This window comes from Chiloscyllium punctatum, chromosome 40 (assembly GCF_047496795.1).
Source record: "Chiloscyllium punctatum isolate Juve2018m chromosome 40, sChiPun1.3, whole genome shotgun sequence".
Taxonomy (NCBI): domain Eukaryota; kingdom Metazoa; phylum Chordata; class Chondrichthyes; order Orectolobiformes; family Hemiscylliidae; genus Chiloscyllium; species Chiloscyllium punctatum.
The window spans coordinates 59420790-59436699 of NC_092778.1; the positions used below are offsets into that span (position 1 = coordinate 59420790).

The window sequence follows — 15910 nt, forward strand, 5'->3', positions numbered from 1 at the left end:
GGAGTAAGGCCAATTTTAATGTGAGACAAACTTTCAGAGGTTGATTGGGGTAGAACTGTTCACAGGTAAAGGAATAACCGACAATTGGAAGGCTTTCAAAACTGAGATAACGAGAATTTGGACAGTATGTTCCTGAAGTGTAAAGGATAAGGCTGGTAGGAGTAGGAAACAATGGATGAATAAAGATATAGAGGCTCTGGTCAAGAATAGGAAGGAGGCTTATGTCCGGCAGAGTCAACTGGAATCCAGTAAATCTTTTGAGTGTAAGGGAAGTAGGGGCATACTTCAGAGGGAAATCAGGAGGGTAAAAAGGGGATATGAGATGGCCTTGGCAGATAAGGCCAAGGATAATCCAACAAGTTCTACAATTTTATTAAGGGCAAAGAGCAGCTAGGGAGAGAATAGGGCCCCCCTTAAAGATCAGCGAGGTGGTCTATGAATGGAACCACAGGTAATGGGAGAGATACTAAACAAATATTTTGCTTCAGTATTTACTGTGGAGAAAGACTTGGAAGTCATGGAGCTTGGAGAAACAAGTATTGATTTCTTGAAAACAGTCCATATTACAAAAGAGGAAGTGCTGGAGGACTTAAAAAGCATAAAGGTAGCTAAGTCTCCAAAGTTCTGAATAAGGGTCACTAGACCCGAAATGTTAACTCTTGCCACAGATATTGCCAGACTTGCTGAGATTTTCCAGCAACTTCTGTTTTTGTTTCAGATTTCCAGCATCTGCAGTTCTTTTGGTTTTTTTGATAAATCTCTGGGATCTTATCAAGTGTATCCTAAGACATTGTGGGAAGCTGGGAAAGAAATTGCAGAGCCCGAGCAGCAATATTTGTGTATTCACAGCCATGGGTGAGTTGCTGGAGGATTGGAGTGTGGTTAATGTTGTGTCTTTATTTAAGAAATGCTGTAAGGAGAAGCCTGGGAACTGTAGACCAGTGATTGTGACATCAGTGATGGGCAAGTTGTTGGAGAAGATTCTGAAAGTCAGTCTTTATAGGCATTTGGGGAAGAAAGGACTGATGAGGGATAGCCAGTATGTCTGTGTGCATGGGAAATCGTGACACTCAAACTTGATTGGTCTTCTTGGTCACCGATTCAAAAAACACAATGAGAACAGAACGGTAGATATTGTCTACATGGACTTTAGTAAAACCTTTGATGAAGTTCCGCATAGTAGACTAACTAGTAAAGTAAAATCACATGGGATTCAGGGAGAGCTTGCAAATTGGATTACAGAATTGGCTTGACAATAGGAGACAGCGGGTGGTGGTCGAGGGTTGTTTTCAGACTGGAGACATGTGACCAGCTGTGTTCCTCAGAAATCGGTGCTGGGTCTACTCTTTTTTTTTGTCACTTTCATAAATGATTTGGGTGAGAATAGAAGAAGCATGATTAGTAAATTTGCGGATGACACCGAAATTGATATAGTACACACTGAAGAACATGATCTAAGATTACAAAGGGATCTTGATCAACTGGGTCAATGGACTGAGGAGTGGCAGATTGAGTTTAATTTAGATAAATGTGAGGTGTTGCATTTTGGGAAGACAAACAAGGGCAAGACTTGCATAGTTAATGGTGGGGTCCTGGGGAGTGTTGTAGAACAGGGAGACCTTGGGTACACAACTCTTTGAAATTTGAGTCACATGTAGACAGTCGCTGGGAAGGTTTTGGTATGCTTGCCTTCATTGCTCAGACCAGTGAGTATAGGAGTTGGGGTTGTCATGTTCTGGTTCTACAGAACATTAGTGAGGCCACTTTTGGAGTAGATTAGATTAGATTAGATTACTTACAGCGTGGAAACAGGCCCTTCGGCCCAACAAGTCCACACCGACCCGCCGAAGCGTAACCCACCCATTCCCCAACATTTACCCCTTTACCTAACACTATGGGCAATTTAGCATGACCAATTCACGTAACCTGCACATCTTTGGACTGTGGGAGGAAACCGGAGCACCCGGAGGAAACCCACGCAGACACAGGGAGAATGTGCAAACTCCACACAGTCAGTCGCCTGAGTTGGAAATTGAACCCAGGTCTCTGGCGCTGTGAGGCAGCAGTGCTAACCACTGTGCCACCGTGCCGCCCCTGTGTATAGTTCTGGTCGCCCTCCGAAGGGAAGGATATTAAATTAGAGAGGGTGCAGAAAAGATTTATTAGATGTTACTGGGACTGGTGGGTCGAGTTATAAGGAGAGGCTGGATAAACCGGGACTTTTTTTCCCTGGAGTGTAGGCGGTTGAGCATGACCTCATAAAGGGTTTATAAAATCATGAAGGGTATAGATAAGGTGAATAACTAAGGTCTTTCCCTAGAGTCGGGAAGTTCAAAACTAAAACATAACTTTTAGCTGAGAAGAGAAAGATGTAAAAAGGACCTGAGTGGCAACTTTTTCACAATGGGTGGTTTGTATGTTGAATAAGTTGCCAGAGGAAGTGGCAGATGCAGGTTCAGTTCCAGCATTTAAAAGGCATTTGAGCATTAACATGAATAGGAAATGTTTTGAGCAATATGGGTCAAACACAGGCAAATGGGACAAGTTTAGTTGGGAAATGTGGTTGGTGTGGACAATCGACCAAAGGGTCTGTTTCAGTGCTGTAAGATTCTATGGCTCAATGTGGTTGACTCTTAAATGCTCTGTGGAAATAGAGCAATATACCTAGCAATATACCAATTGCTGGAACGCTTCAAAAAAGATACACAACTGGATGGACCCCCTAAGATTGCTGAGGCACTGGAAGCAACATCAAAAACAGCCCTGTCGATCCTGCAAAGTCTTCCTTCATAACATTTGAGCTAGTGCCAAAATTGGGAGGCCTGTGTCTCAGATTTCGTCAAGTAACAGCCTGACATAATCATACTCACGGAATTATACAAACAATATCCCAGGCGTCACATCATTATCCCTGGGTATGTTCTGTCCCATTGGCAGGACCTACCCAGCAGAGGTGTTGGCACAGTAATATGTAGCCCAGAGAGTGTTACCCTGGTAGCCCTCCACATTGACTCCGGATCCCATGACGTTTTATGGCACCAGATCAAACATGGGTAGTATGCCACTCGTCAGCTGTTCAATCAATCCTCCATGTTGGAGACGGCTTGGAGGAATCACCTGAGGGTAGCAAAGGCACATGATGTACTGTTGGTGTGGGATTTCAACGTCTATCACCAAGTGTGACTCAGCAGCTTGACTTTGAGCTGGTCAAGTCCTAAAGGACATTGCTGCTAGGCTTGGTCTATGACAGATAGTGAGGGTACCAACAAGAGGCAAAAACCTACTTGATCTCATCCTCATCCATCTACTTGCTGCAGATTTATCTGTCCAGTTTGGTAAAAGTGATCATTAAATAGGCCATGTGAAGATGAAATCCCACCTTCACATTGAGCCCACCTTACACCGTTCTGTGATACTATCACCATGCTAAATGGGACAGAATTTGAGCAGGTCTAGCAACTCAAGACTGAGCAACCCATGAGGCACTGCGGATCATCATCAGCAGCAGGATCACACACCAACACAATCTGTGATCTTATGGCCCAGTATATTCCCTATTATACCAATACCATCAAGCCAGAGGATCAACCCTGATTCAGTAAAGGGTGTGGAAGGGCATTTCAAGAACAGCATCAGGCATACCTAACTAAAAATGAAGTGTTATTGTGGTGAAGCTACAAATTGGACTGTTGTGGTTCTGTTCGCCGAGCTGGGAATATGTTTTGTAGACGTTTCATCCCCTGTCTAGGTGACATCCTCAGTGCTTGGGAGCCTCCTGTGAAGTGCTCCTGTGATCTTTCCCCCGGCATTTGTAGTGGTTTGAATCTGCCGCTTCCGGTTGTTAGTTCCAGCTGTCCGCTGCAGTGGTCGATATATTGGGTCCAGATCGATGTGCTTATTGATTGAATCTGTAGATGAGTGCCATGCCTCTAAGAATTCCCTGGCTGTTCTCTGTTTGGCTTGTCCTATAATAGTAGCGTTGTCCCAGTCGAATTCATGTTGCTTGTCATCTGTATGTGTGGCTACTAAGGATAGCTGGTCGTGTCATTTCGTGGTTAGTTGGTGTTCATGGATGCGCATCGTTAGCTGTCTTCCTGTATGTCCTATGTAGTGTTTTGTGCAGTCCTTGCATGGGATCTTGTACACTACATTGGTTTTGCTCATGCTGGGTATTGGGTCCTTCATTCTGGTGAGCTGTTGTCTGAGAGTGGATTGGACTATTTGTGTGCCTAACAAGATAAGCATCAAGTGGTAGATTTTGATTTCATAACTAATGGATAAGATTTAAGCTCTGCAGTCTTGCCACATCTAGTTGTAAATGGTGGTGGGCAATTAAACAAATCACTAGAAGAAAACGTGCCACAGAATTCCTTGTCCTTAATGAAGGAGGAGCCCTGTATGTCAGTGCAAAAGATAAGACTAAAGCATTTGCAACTACTACTTCATCCAAAAATGCCATGTGAATTGTCCATCTCTGCCTCTGGGGCATCACGCAAGCCGGATTTCAGCCAATTTTGATTCTGTGATATCAAGAAATGTCTGGAGCTACTAACATTTAAAAGACATTTGGATAAGTGTATGAATAGGAAGGATATGCGCTAAGTGCTGGCAAATGAGACCAGGTCAGATTGGGATGTCTGATTGGCACAGGCAGGTTAGATGAAAGGATCTGTTTCTGTGCTGTATGACCCTCTGCCTATTGCACACTGAAAAAGCTGCGAACCCTGACAGCATTCTGCCAATGGCACTGAATGCTTGTGCTCCAGCACTTGCCGCTCCGCTAGCCAAGCTGTTCCAGTACATCTATGACATTGGCAACCGCCAGCATTGTGGAATATTGCCCAGGTTAGTCAAAAAGCAGGGCAAATCCAATCCAATCAATTATTGTCTACTCTCGATCATCAGTAAAGTGTTGAAAGGTGCCATTAAATAGTGCTATCAAGCAGCACCTGCTCACTACTCAGTTTGAGTTCTGCTAAGGACCTCATTACAGCCTTGGTTCAAACATGAACAAAAGAGCTGAACTCCAGAGATTAGCTTTGACTAACTACCCTTGACAACAAGGTTGTATTTTACATAGTGTGGCATCAAGGAGCTCTAGAAAAAGTGGAATCAGTGGGAGTTGAAGGGAGGGAATCTCTCCCTGGCACAAAGCATGATTTTCGTGATTATGGAGGTCAATCATCTCAGCTCCAGGATATCATTGCAGGAGTTCCTCAGGATAGTGTCCTCAGCCCAACCATCTTTAGCTGCTTCATCAATAACCTTCTCTCCATCATAAGGCCAGAAGAAGTGGGGAATGTTTACTGAATTACACAATACCCAGCACCATTCCAACTCCTCAAACTGAAGCAGTGCGCATCCAAATGCAACAAAACCAGACACTACCCAGAATTGAACTGAAATGTGGCAAGTAATTTTCATGCTATACAAATGCTAGTCAATGACCATCTCAAAACAAGAGAGGATCTAACCATCACCTATTGACATTCAAAGTTGTTGTCATTTTTGAATTCCCCATGGCAAAATTTTGGCAGTTACCATTGACCAGGACCTGAACTTGACGAGGCTTGGCTACAAGAGTAAGTCAGCGGCTCGGAATCCTGCAACAATTAACTCCCCTTGTGGCCATCCAACACCTATCTGTCACCTACCAGGGGCACATCAGGAATGGACAGGTTGGACTGTAGGGTCTGTTTCCATGTTGTACATCTCTATGACTAAGAAGAGATACTCCCCATTGGCCTGGATGAATGCAGCTTCAACCAAGCCCACTTGGTGGGCTACCATATCCACAAGCATTCACTCTCTCCTCCGCTGCTGCTCAGTAGCAGCAGTGTGTACCATCTGTAAGGTGCATTGCAGAAGTACAACAAGACTTATTTGACAGCATTTTCCAAACACAAGACCACCTCCATCTAGAGAGGCAACGGTAGCAGGTTCTTGGCAACACCACTACCTGCAAATCTCTCTCCAAATCTCTCACTATTGTAACTTGGAAATATATCACTGTTCCTTCAGTGGTGCTGGATGAAAATCATGGAACTCAATAATGGTATTGTGGGTCTACCTATAGCACATGGATGGTACAAGAAAGCAGCTCACCACTTTCTCAAGGGCAACTTGGGATGCTGATCTAACCAGCAGTGCCCACATCCCATTACTGAATTTAAAAATTAACATTGTAAGCAAAACTCCAGATTTGAATAATGGAATTTATTAGGGGAGCTGAGAAGGGGTATTCAATGAGACAACTCACTTATCGTTGTGTGAATGTTATGCTGTTCCAATTTGCTAGACCTCTTAAATGTAATTGTAGCCAAGAGTGTTCTGATGAAAGCAACAGTGATGAATTGAATTCAAATTCTAAGAGAAAATAGAGGTAAGTAGATGATCTTAACCAGGACACGGTAATGTAGTTGGCCACAATAGAGAGCAATTGCATTAAAGCTTGAAGTGAATTATAAGCAATGAAAAGTCTATTTCTTTTACAGAAGTATCTAATTATATCTTTATGTAGAAAATAATGTCAGGGACTTTCACCTGCAAACTTACACACATGGGTATTATCCATTAAATACTTAAAATGTTGACATTAGGATGTTATTGTTAAGTAACCAAATGTTAAAATCGTCTGTTTGTTTTCTCTGACAGTATTGTATACACCCACAGGCCTTAAAATGCAGTCAACGAGTTTACTTGGGTTTACATTTTTTAAATGTATTTGTTGAGTTTTTTTAAACTTTGTGATCTGCAGAGATTTTGAAAGGGCACTTTTATCCCCAAAAACTAATTGTATGTAAATTCTAATCAGGACAGCAAGACCAGCAACTTAAGAATAAGAGGGAACATTCAGTTTGTGTGGCGGCCATTCTCTGTGGGATGCCTGTACACAGTCCACACAAACTAAGAATTAGACATTTGAACATTGGCTTTCAATATGCAGAAATATTTATCTAATCCCTATAAGATAATGGTGGTGTTATACTTGCACTTTTTCTGTGTAAACGTTGGTATAATAACCTTCACATTGTGTATCTGCTTAGGAATTGACTATTTCAAATTCTGGCAGGAACCTTCAATATAAGACCAAAACGGCAGTTCCAATTGCCTAACGCTGTTCCTTGCTTGCTAAGCCAATGCTTTCAGTTTAACTTTTAAGGGATTATGACTATATGTTTTAATCTTTTTAAACTCGAGCTGTTTTGACTGCAGCAAATCGTTCCTTGACCTTTCTTGAAAATTTTGGAGCATGCATAGATTAAATTTTCTCATTTTGTAGTCTGCGATCATCTTTTAAATGTTTAATTTGTTTTCCACTTGCACATGAATATAAATATTTGAAATGCATTTGAGGCCACTCTATGCTTGCAGCAGGCGAACATTGCACTGTAACCTAGAGTTATGAACACACCTGAAGGGAGATTGATATCTGTTTAAAAGTGGGACGAGCAAAACACATTTCGTCTCTGGGATTCTGCCAAATTGTGGATTGGAAGAGCAGAGTGTTCTTTATTTGTGCAGTTCATGGTTTGTTCATTGTCCTATGCTACCTTTGAACAAATTACCACCATTGGTTTGCTTTCTCCATCAGGGATTTTTTTCAATGGAGCAATGTGAATTCAGATGGGCAGGACCCAGATTATTTGGTTCTGAGGTTTCAAAGTGTAAACATTGCCTATTGAGATTGTCATGTTGCTTTGCTCTATTTTATGGGGAGTGCAGCTTTCTATCAAAAGTCACGGTTCTTGCACCTAGCAGTAGGAATACAACCAGCCAGCTTGCATTCTGCAAGATATTCTTGCTTTCCAGTGAGCCAATCTGAAGAAATGTACTCACGCTCTGGGATTGTAACCCATTTGAGGCCCCCATAATAGTTAAATGGGAGGGCATGCTCAGAGCTTTTGCAGAATGTTTTGCTGCGACCTTTTTCCACAGGGCCCTTGTTTATGTTGACAAATGGATCAGCCAGCAGAAAGCTGTCTCACTTAACAAAGCAATTTAGGCTTTCATTTGAAATGGAGTAGATTTCCCACATATTGAATTGATTAAACCACCACTCCTATCATGACACAAATTTCGCCTGCATTACTTCTGTACAAAGCAGGAAAATAAAAAGGAGTTCACCTATACGCCTAACTCAATTGAGGAGTTACATGGTCATTGAATAGAATCCCCACAGTTTCAAAACGGGCCATTCGGTCCAAAAGATACACACCAACTCATCTCTCCCCCCACCCCATCCCTGGACACTATGGGGCAATTTTAGCATGGCCAATCCACTTAACCTGCATATCTTTAGTTTGTGAAAAGAAACTGGAGCACCTGGAGGAAACCCACACAGATACAGATAATTGCCTGAGGCTGGAATTTAACCTGGTTACCTGGTGCTGTGAGGCAGCAGTGCTAACCACTGAGCCACCCTACCGACCCAGGGTAGAAAATTGTAAAAAAAAATAGTTGAAGCAAGATATCACTTGAGTGAGAGATTGTCTGGCCCCCAGCCATTACTTTGAATTCCCTGTTTTGGCTTATGAAATTATTTCTCAACCTAACTGCTAAATGGGAGAAATCATTGGACTGAATAATTTGATCTTGGGAAATTAAAGAAAGCCCAGTCTGTTTCAACCGCTCTTTGGTCCATCATCCCTCATGAGAGCAGTGGCAATAGTTTTGGAGAAATCTGTGGCTCAAGCTATTCTCTCTAGCTTGAAGAAAATGCAAGATAAATCAATGCAAAGAGAGAGGTGCACTCATTTGTTTGACTCTTGTTAAACTGCTACGCATCTACTGTGGGATGATTATTGGAATCTTATAAATTAGGACAATGACTGAGCAGCAAGAGAAATTTAAGATCATTAGAGAGAGCAATAACAGTTTGTAAATGATAGGTAATGTTCAACAAACCCAATTATAATTTTGAGCAAATAACTAAAGTACGAGATTGGAAAGGTATATAGACATAGCTGCTTTTGATTATAAATTGATAAATTACATAAACTGAACATGTAGTTTCTGGAATACAGAAGGTAAAGGATTGGTTTAACTGAGGTTTCTATCTAGATCTTTAAAAAAAATGATTTGCCAGAGACGTTTTCTTCTGATGGTGAAACAGACTGTAAGGATAGCTTTTGAAAGCTATGAGTAAGGTTCTATATGAAATACTGTTAGCTAAAGTTAAAGCACGTGCAGTTGAAAACAGATGATGGAAAAGGCTAAGCAGTAGAATACAATGTGTAGATTGTGGATATGTATTCAAATCTGAAGTGACTAGTGATGTGCATTTTGTGATCTTTTTATTTCAAAACTTTATGCTTCAATGAAAATTAAATCCAGCAGTTAACTTGTGAACTTTATGCCTAGTTTATTTATATAATCTATAGGTGCAGGAAATAAATTTTTATCTGACTAATGTTTTTGTTACTATTTTAGCATCTTTTTCTCTGGAAAGAGCTAATTGTTGAAATGCATGTTATTTCATAGAAAATAGATGGTAAATGATTGAGGAGCTAGCTGAGATCAGATGAAGAACAACCCCTTGTGCTGCTGTTCTGATTTCTACTTCCTGATTCTTATGTTCATATTGATCTTGAAATGTAAAAGTAAACAATTAAAGGGCATTATTTCTCTCAGTGCAGTTGATTTGAAATGGCTGATACTTGGTTGACATTTAGGAAGAGACGTTGTATGCTACTATCATGAGCTAGGTACAGGAAATTATCCCTACACCAGGGTAGACCTGAAACTTAACCATATTGAGTCCTGGGCCTAATTTTTCCTGTAGCAGAAAACTGGACATCGATCCAGAGGCAATTGCTACGTGTGCAGGCTTTGGCCATCAGCACCATGATCAGTCCCACAACAGTGATAGCAATAGGCCATGATGGACATTCACACACATTGCACGTTAGCGGAGTATTCTGCTCCTTGTAGCTTCACCAGGAAAGTCTGCTGCCTGCTTTTAATTAACTAACTGATTTGAAATAAGCACTTCTTGCAAATCCCAGGCAAACATATTCAAGGGATCCAAGCACTGCTTTAGCTGACTTTTGAGATATTTTAGAAGAATGAGCCATGACTTTGATACAGTGTCCAGTATGTAGATTGGGTGCAGACTGTTAATAAGAAGAAAATGAGGACTGCACGTGCTGGAAGCCACAGTCAAAAGGATGGCGCTGGAAAAGCATAGCCGGTCAGGCAGAATCCGAGGAGCAGGAGAGTCGATGTTTCGCGCATAAGTTCTTCATCAGGAATGTCTTTTGACCTTGGGGATTCAGTGAGGGAGATCCTTGTGGAGGGAGAAGGTGAACTTCTTCAAAGTGGGCATCTCTGAAAGAGGCTTTGCAGTCAGGTTATAACCAACTAGGAAAAAGTGAGGACTGCAGATGCTGGAGGTCAGCATCCCTGATGAAGAGCTTGTGCTCAAAATATTGACTGTAGCATCTGACTCCTCATGTCTTATGCCCTTAAAATTGGCGCAGAGCATGCCTTAGTCTAATATTTGTGGTTTAATCTGCATCAGTAGAGTTCGCTTGGCCGCTTTAGCTTTTGTATTAGCTGAAGCATTATATTGGGAGAATATTTTGTGCCATACTGTCGGAGGTAGTTGATGCAAAATGTAAACACTTGCATATTAAAGCAGTTCTCTAAAATAGAATTGAAGTAGTAATAATTACAGTTAAACCGCTGGAACCTAACTTTCTCAACTGTTTGTCATAGCTCAGCCAATATTCTTAGTTCTCTAGTTTGACGAAGTTGCAATGCCATTGTCCGATTTTCCCTCATCACTTCCTTTCTCAGAGGAAGCACATTTTTAATTCACTCACCTTTGTGAGCATTGTATGGAAGTTGTTGCCTTGGAGAGAGGGCTTTTTGAAAAAGTTTTATTAAGTTACTGATTTTGTTTGTGTTTCTTATGTTCGTAGGGGGAAGAAATTTTCCTTGATATGTTCGAAGATGAATATCGAGCCATGATGGTAAGTGAGCATCTGAGTACAGTCAATATCCATTCAACTCTAGTAATTTGATCTGTATATCCTAAATTCCATGATTATGTATTTGTACAGTTTGAACCTTATGTGCTTTCTTAATTTGTTGATGCAAGCTTTACATTGTGTATTTCTTAAATCATTCATTTGTGTGACAGGGTAATGTTTTCTTAATGTTGACATTACACAAATGTGTTGCAGTACTGTAACCCTAGAATTGTACAAGAACAGATATTCTAAATCCTCTTTTCAGCCTTCATACCTCCTTGGGAAATCTAATCATTACTTTTCAAAGGTGCAAGGAAGATCTTAATTGGAGGTATTTGGAGTATGATAGTTTATTATTATAACTAGCGTACATCATTGTAAAATATTTTAGATTTTCTGTTGGTAATTAGTATGGAATATATTTTTCAATATCAATATATTTATGCATTTAATCTGAAAGCGATTACAAATTTATATCAGAGAATCTCTACAATGAGGAAACAAGCAATTCGGCCCAACAAATTCACGCCGAATCTGAAGAGCATCCCACCCAGACTCACCCCTCTATCCTATCCCTGTAACCCTGCATTTCTCATGGCTAATCCCTCTTTGGACTGTAAGATGAAACTGGAGCACCCAGATGGAAGCAGACACTGGGGGAATGTCTGTATAGAGTTTGCACAGTCGCCCTCGGCAGTAATTGAACTCTGGTCCCTGACTCTGTTAGGCATCAGAGCTAACCGCTGATATTGGATGGTGTTGAGAACAGTGGAAAATAAGGAGGCTTTTAATCTCTTGAGCCAGTTCCACCATTTAGTACAATCATCTTTGGTGCGTGACCTGTTTTAACTCCACATTCCTTAATATCTCTGGGTAACAAAAAAAGCCCCCATTTACAAGTATAATTGATAAAATATCAGTTGTAGTTTGTGGATTGACATTCAGAATTTATATCACCCACTGTCTCTACTGACTTTGCTCCTTTGAGGCTTTCATTTAATTTTTAGACCATGCCCTGTACTCCCAGATGTCCAACCAGCAGAACTAGTTTTTCTCTATTTACCCTGTCCATTCAACAAAATATCTTCAAAACATCAATCAAATCGCCCCTATACTTTTTGAATTTCAGGAAACATAGCCTTGGTTCACACAATCCTTTCTTCCACCTTAACCTGTGGAGTCCACATGTAATTCTGACAAACCTGAAGGGAGGTGGTGATGCAGTGGTCATGCCCCTTGGATTAGTAAACCAAGACTTCAAGTTAATGTTCTGGAGATAAGGGTTTGACCCTGCCATGGTAGATGATGAAATTTGAATTCACCAAAACCTGAAACTAAAATAACAATCATAGATCAGTCGTGAATTATTGTAAAAACCCATCTGATTCAGTAAAACGTTTGGGGAAAGTTCACAAAGCTGCTTAGACTATTCCAAGTGTGATTCAACTAATATTTTGAATGGCTGAAGTCTGATACATGCCCTGTTGCATTCTAGTCCTTTCTTATTTTCTGAGACAACTAAGCTGTTGAAATGTGACCTATGAGCAGTCGTCCAGATTTTTTTTCTTCATCTGTAGGGATTCTGTGATCTTCCATTTTTTAAAAAAATGTCCTGTCAGTTGATCATTAAACTCTGAGACTAACAGGCTGCAGGTATCTGTGTCTTGACTGTGTTTAACTTTGATTCTTTCCCATCCTGATCCTCATTTATTTCGGGTCATCTTATCCTTGAATCATAAAATCTCTACAATATGAAAACATCCCATTCATCCCACTGAGTCCACAGTGGCCCTCTGAAGAGCATCCCACCCAGACCGACCCCACACCCAGACCGACCCCACTCCCATACACCTGTAACCCTGCATTTCCCGTGGCCAATCCTCCCTGGATACTATGGGCAATTTCCCATGGCTAATCCACCTAACGTGCACATCTCTGGACTTTGGGAGGAAACTAGAATGCCTGGAGGAAACTCCTGCTGACCCAAAAAGGATGTGAAACTCTACACAGTGGAGGCTGCAATCAAACCCAGGGTCCAGGTGCTGTGAGGCAGCAGTGCTAACCACTGAGCCACTGTGCTCCCCCACCCAAAATAATATCCACTAGATTGTTAGCTCTGATTGAGCTATTCACTCAAGATATTAGCCAAACACTACTTTTCACATACTGTATGCTTCTGATACTTTCCTTCTACTTTTCCTGATTTTTAGCATTTTAGAAGTCATTATCCACATACTTTGTTACTATTGGCAGGGTTCTATAATTGGGTAAAAACAATGACTGCAGATGCTGGAAACCAGATTCTGGATTAGTGGTGCTGGAAGAGCACAGCAGTTCAGGCAGCATCCAAGTAGCTTCAAACTCGACGTTTCGGGCAAAAGCCCTTCATCAGGTTCTATAATTGTTAATTTTACTTGGAAATGAATGTTTTGAACCTAGGTCTCCAGGTCATAATTTTTTTCCAGTTAAGCGTTATTTTAGTTTTCTTTCTCCCACAGTTGGTAGACAAGCGAGTGGCAATATTCCAGAAAAGCATGAAAACAAACAGTAAATGTATTTTGACCTTTTAATTATTCTTTTAACTTCACAGAGCAGCATTGTAGTATTGCTACTGATCTCAATGCCTCCACATCAGCAAAGACCAAAAGCAAAAGTTCCTTCTGCTGATCATTATAATGTGACCATTGCTAGGAATGTTCGCCAAGATTAAGCCTGGATTTGAGAACATCCACCAAAAATAGCTGGTAGGGTAAAGAGCTGAATTGTTGTCAAACCCAGTAGACTTCAGGAGTAGTGCAGCAGGCAGAGAAATTATGGACAGAAGATGCGTTCCACCCAGAATCCAGCATATTCATTAATTTTCTTCTGCCTGGACCTCTTGAGGTCATATGGAGGAGTAATTCCAAGAAACAGATCAATGCTGTGAACGTTGACACACTAATTGCTACTGTGGATCCTCAAAACATGGTGTGTGCAACCACACAGCTCTGAGGGAGCATTACCAGGGACTGGATTTGATAGTCCATTAACGGGTTTGTTTTCAAATAACAAAGAAAGTTTACAGCCCAGGAACAGGCCCTTTGGCCCTCCAAGCCTGTGCAAATCCAAATCTATTGTCTAAACCTATCGCCCAATTCCTACGCATCTGTATCCCTCTGTTCCCCACTTATGCATCTGTCCAGACACACCTTAAAAGAATCTACTATGCCGTCCTCTAATACCTCTGCTGGCAACACGTTCCAGGCACCTTCCACCCTCTGTGTAAAGTACTTTCCGCATGTAGCTCCCTTAAACGCTTCACCTCTCACTTTGAACACGTGACCTCTCATTATTGAATCCCTCACTCTGGGGGAAAAAAAGCTTATCTTTATCCACCTTGTCTATATCCTTCATGATTTTGTAGACCTCAATCAGGTTCTCTTTCCCGCCCCCCCGCCCCCCATCTTCTATTTTCTAATGAAAACAATCCTAACCTACTCAACCTCTCTTCATACCTAGCAACTTCCATACCAGGCAACATCCTCATAAAGCTTCTCTGCACCCTCTTCAAAGTGTCCACATCCTTTTGGTAATGTGGCAACCAGAACTGTATACAGTATTCTAAATGCAGCAGAACCAATGTCTTGTACAATTTTAACATGACTTGCCAGCTCTTATACTCCATACCCCGTCCAATGAAGGCAAGCATACTATATGCCTTCTTGACTACTCTATCCATCTGTGCAGCAAACTTCAGGATACAATGGACCTGAACTCCCAAATCTCTGCTCATCAACTTTTCCCAAGGCTCTTCTGTTTACTGTATAGTTGGCTCTAGAATTAGACTTCCCAAAATGCAACACCTCACATTTGTCTGGATTGAAAGCCATTTGCCACTTCTCCGCCCAACTCTCCAGACTATCTATATTCTCCTATATTCTTTGCCAGTCCCCTATGCTTTCTGCTACTCCACCCATCATCTTATCATCTGCAAACTTACTAATCAGACCAACAATGCCCTCTTCCAGATCATTTACGTATGTCACAAACAACAGTGGCCTCAACACTGATCCCTGTGGAACACCACTGGTCACCTTTCTCCATTTCGAGAAACTCCCTTCAACTACTACTGTCTCCTGTTGCTCAACCAGTTCTTTATCCACCTAGCTAGAACACCCTGCACACCATGTGACTTCACTTTCTGTATTAGTTTACCATGGGGAATGTATCAAACATCTTACTAAAATCCATGTATATGACATCTACAGCCTTCCTTCATCTATCAACTTGGTGACTTCCTCAAAGAACTCTATTAAGTTAGTAAGACACAATCTCCCCTGCACAGAACCATGTTGCCTGTCACTGATAAGCCCATTCTCTTCCAAATATAAATAGATCCTATCCCTTTGTATCTTCTCCAGCAACTTTCCCACCACTGACATCAGGCTCACTGATCTGTAGTTACTTGGAATATCCGTACTACCGTTCTTGAACAGGGGGACAACATTAGCAACTCTCCAGTCTCTGGCACTTCACCTGTGTTTAAGGATACTACAAAGATATCTGTCAGGGCCTCAGCTATTTCCCCTCTCGCCTCCCTCAGCAACCTGAGATAGATCCCATCTGGCCCTGGGGATTTGTCCACCTTAATATCCTTTAATCTACCCAACACATCCTACCTCCTTATGTCAACATGATCCAGAGTAAACTAACTTCTATCTCTAATCTCAACATTCATCATGTCCCAATTCTCAGTGAACACTGCAAAGTAATCATAAAGAATCTCACCCATTTTCTCAGGTTCGACACATAGCCTTCCTTCCATATCCTTTAGTGGACCAACCCTTTCTGTAGTTACCCTTTTGCTTCTTCTATATGAATAAAATGCCTTGGGATTCTCCTTAATTCTGCTCACTAAAATGATTTCATGACCCCTTTAGCCCGCTTGATTTCTC

The 15910-nt window shown here is 41.4% G+C and overlaps 1 protein-coding gene across 1 annotated transcript in view; it reads left to right on the plus strand.

The window, feature by feature from the left end:
* clec16a (C-type lectin domain containing 16A) overlaps positions 1 to 15910 on the plus strand; it is a 267248-nt gene that overhangs the window by 147226 nt on the left and 104112 nt on the right. Inside the window, exon 17 of the mRNA XM_072560020.1 lies at positions 10926 to 10976. Within this exon, the coding sequence (XP_072416121.1) occupies positions 10926 to 10976 (51 nt within the window). The remainder of the gene's footprint in view (positions 1 to 10925; positions 10977 to 15910) is intronic.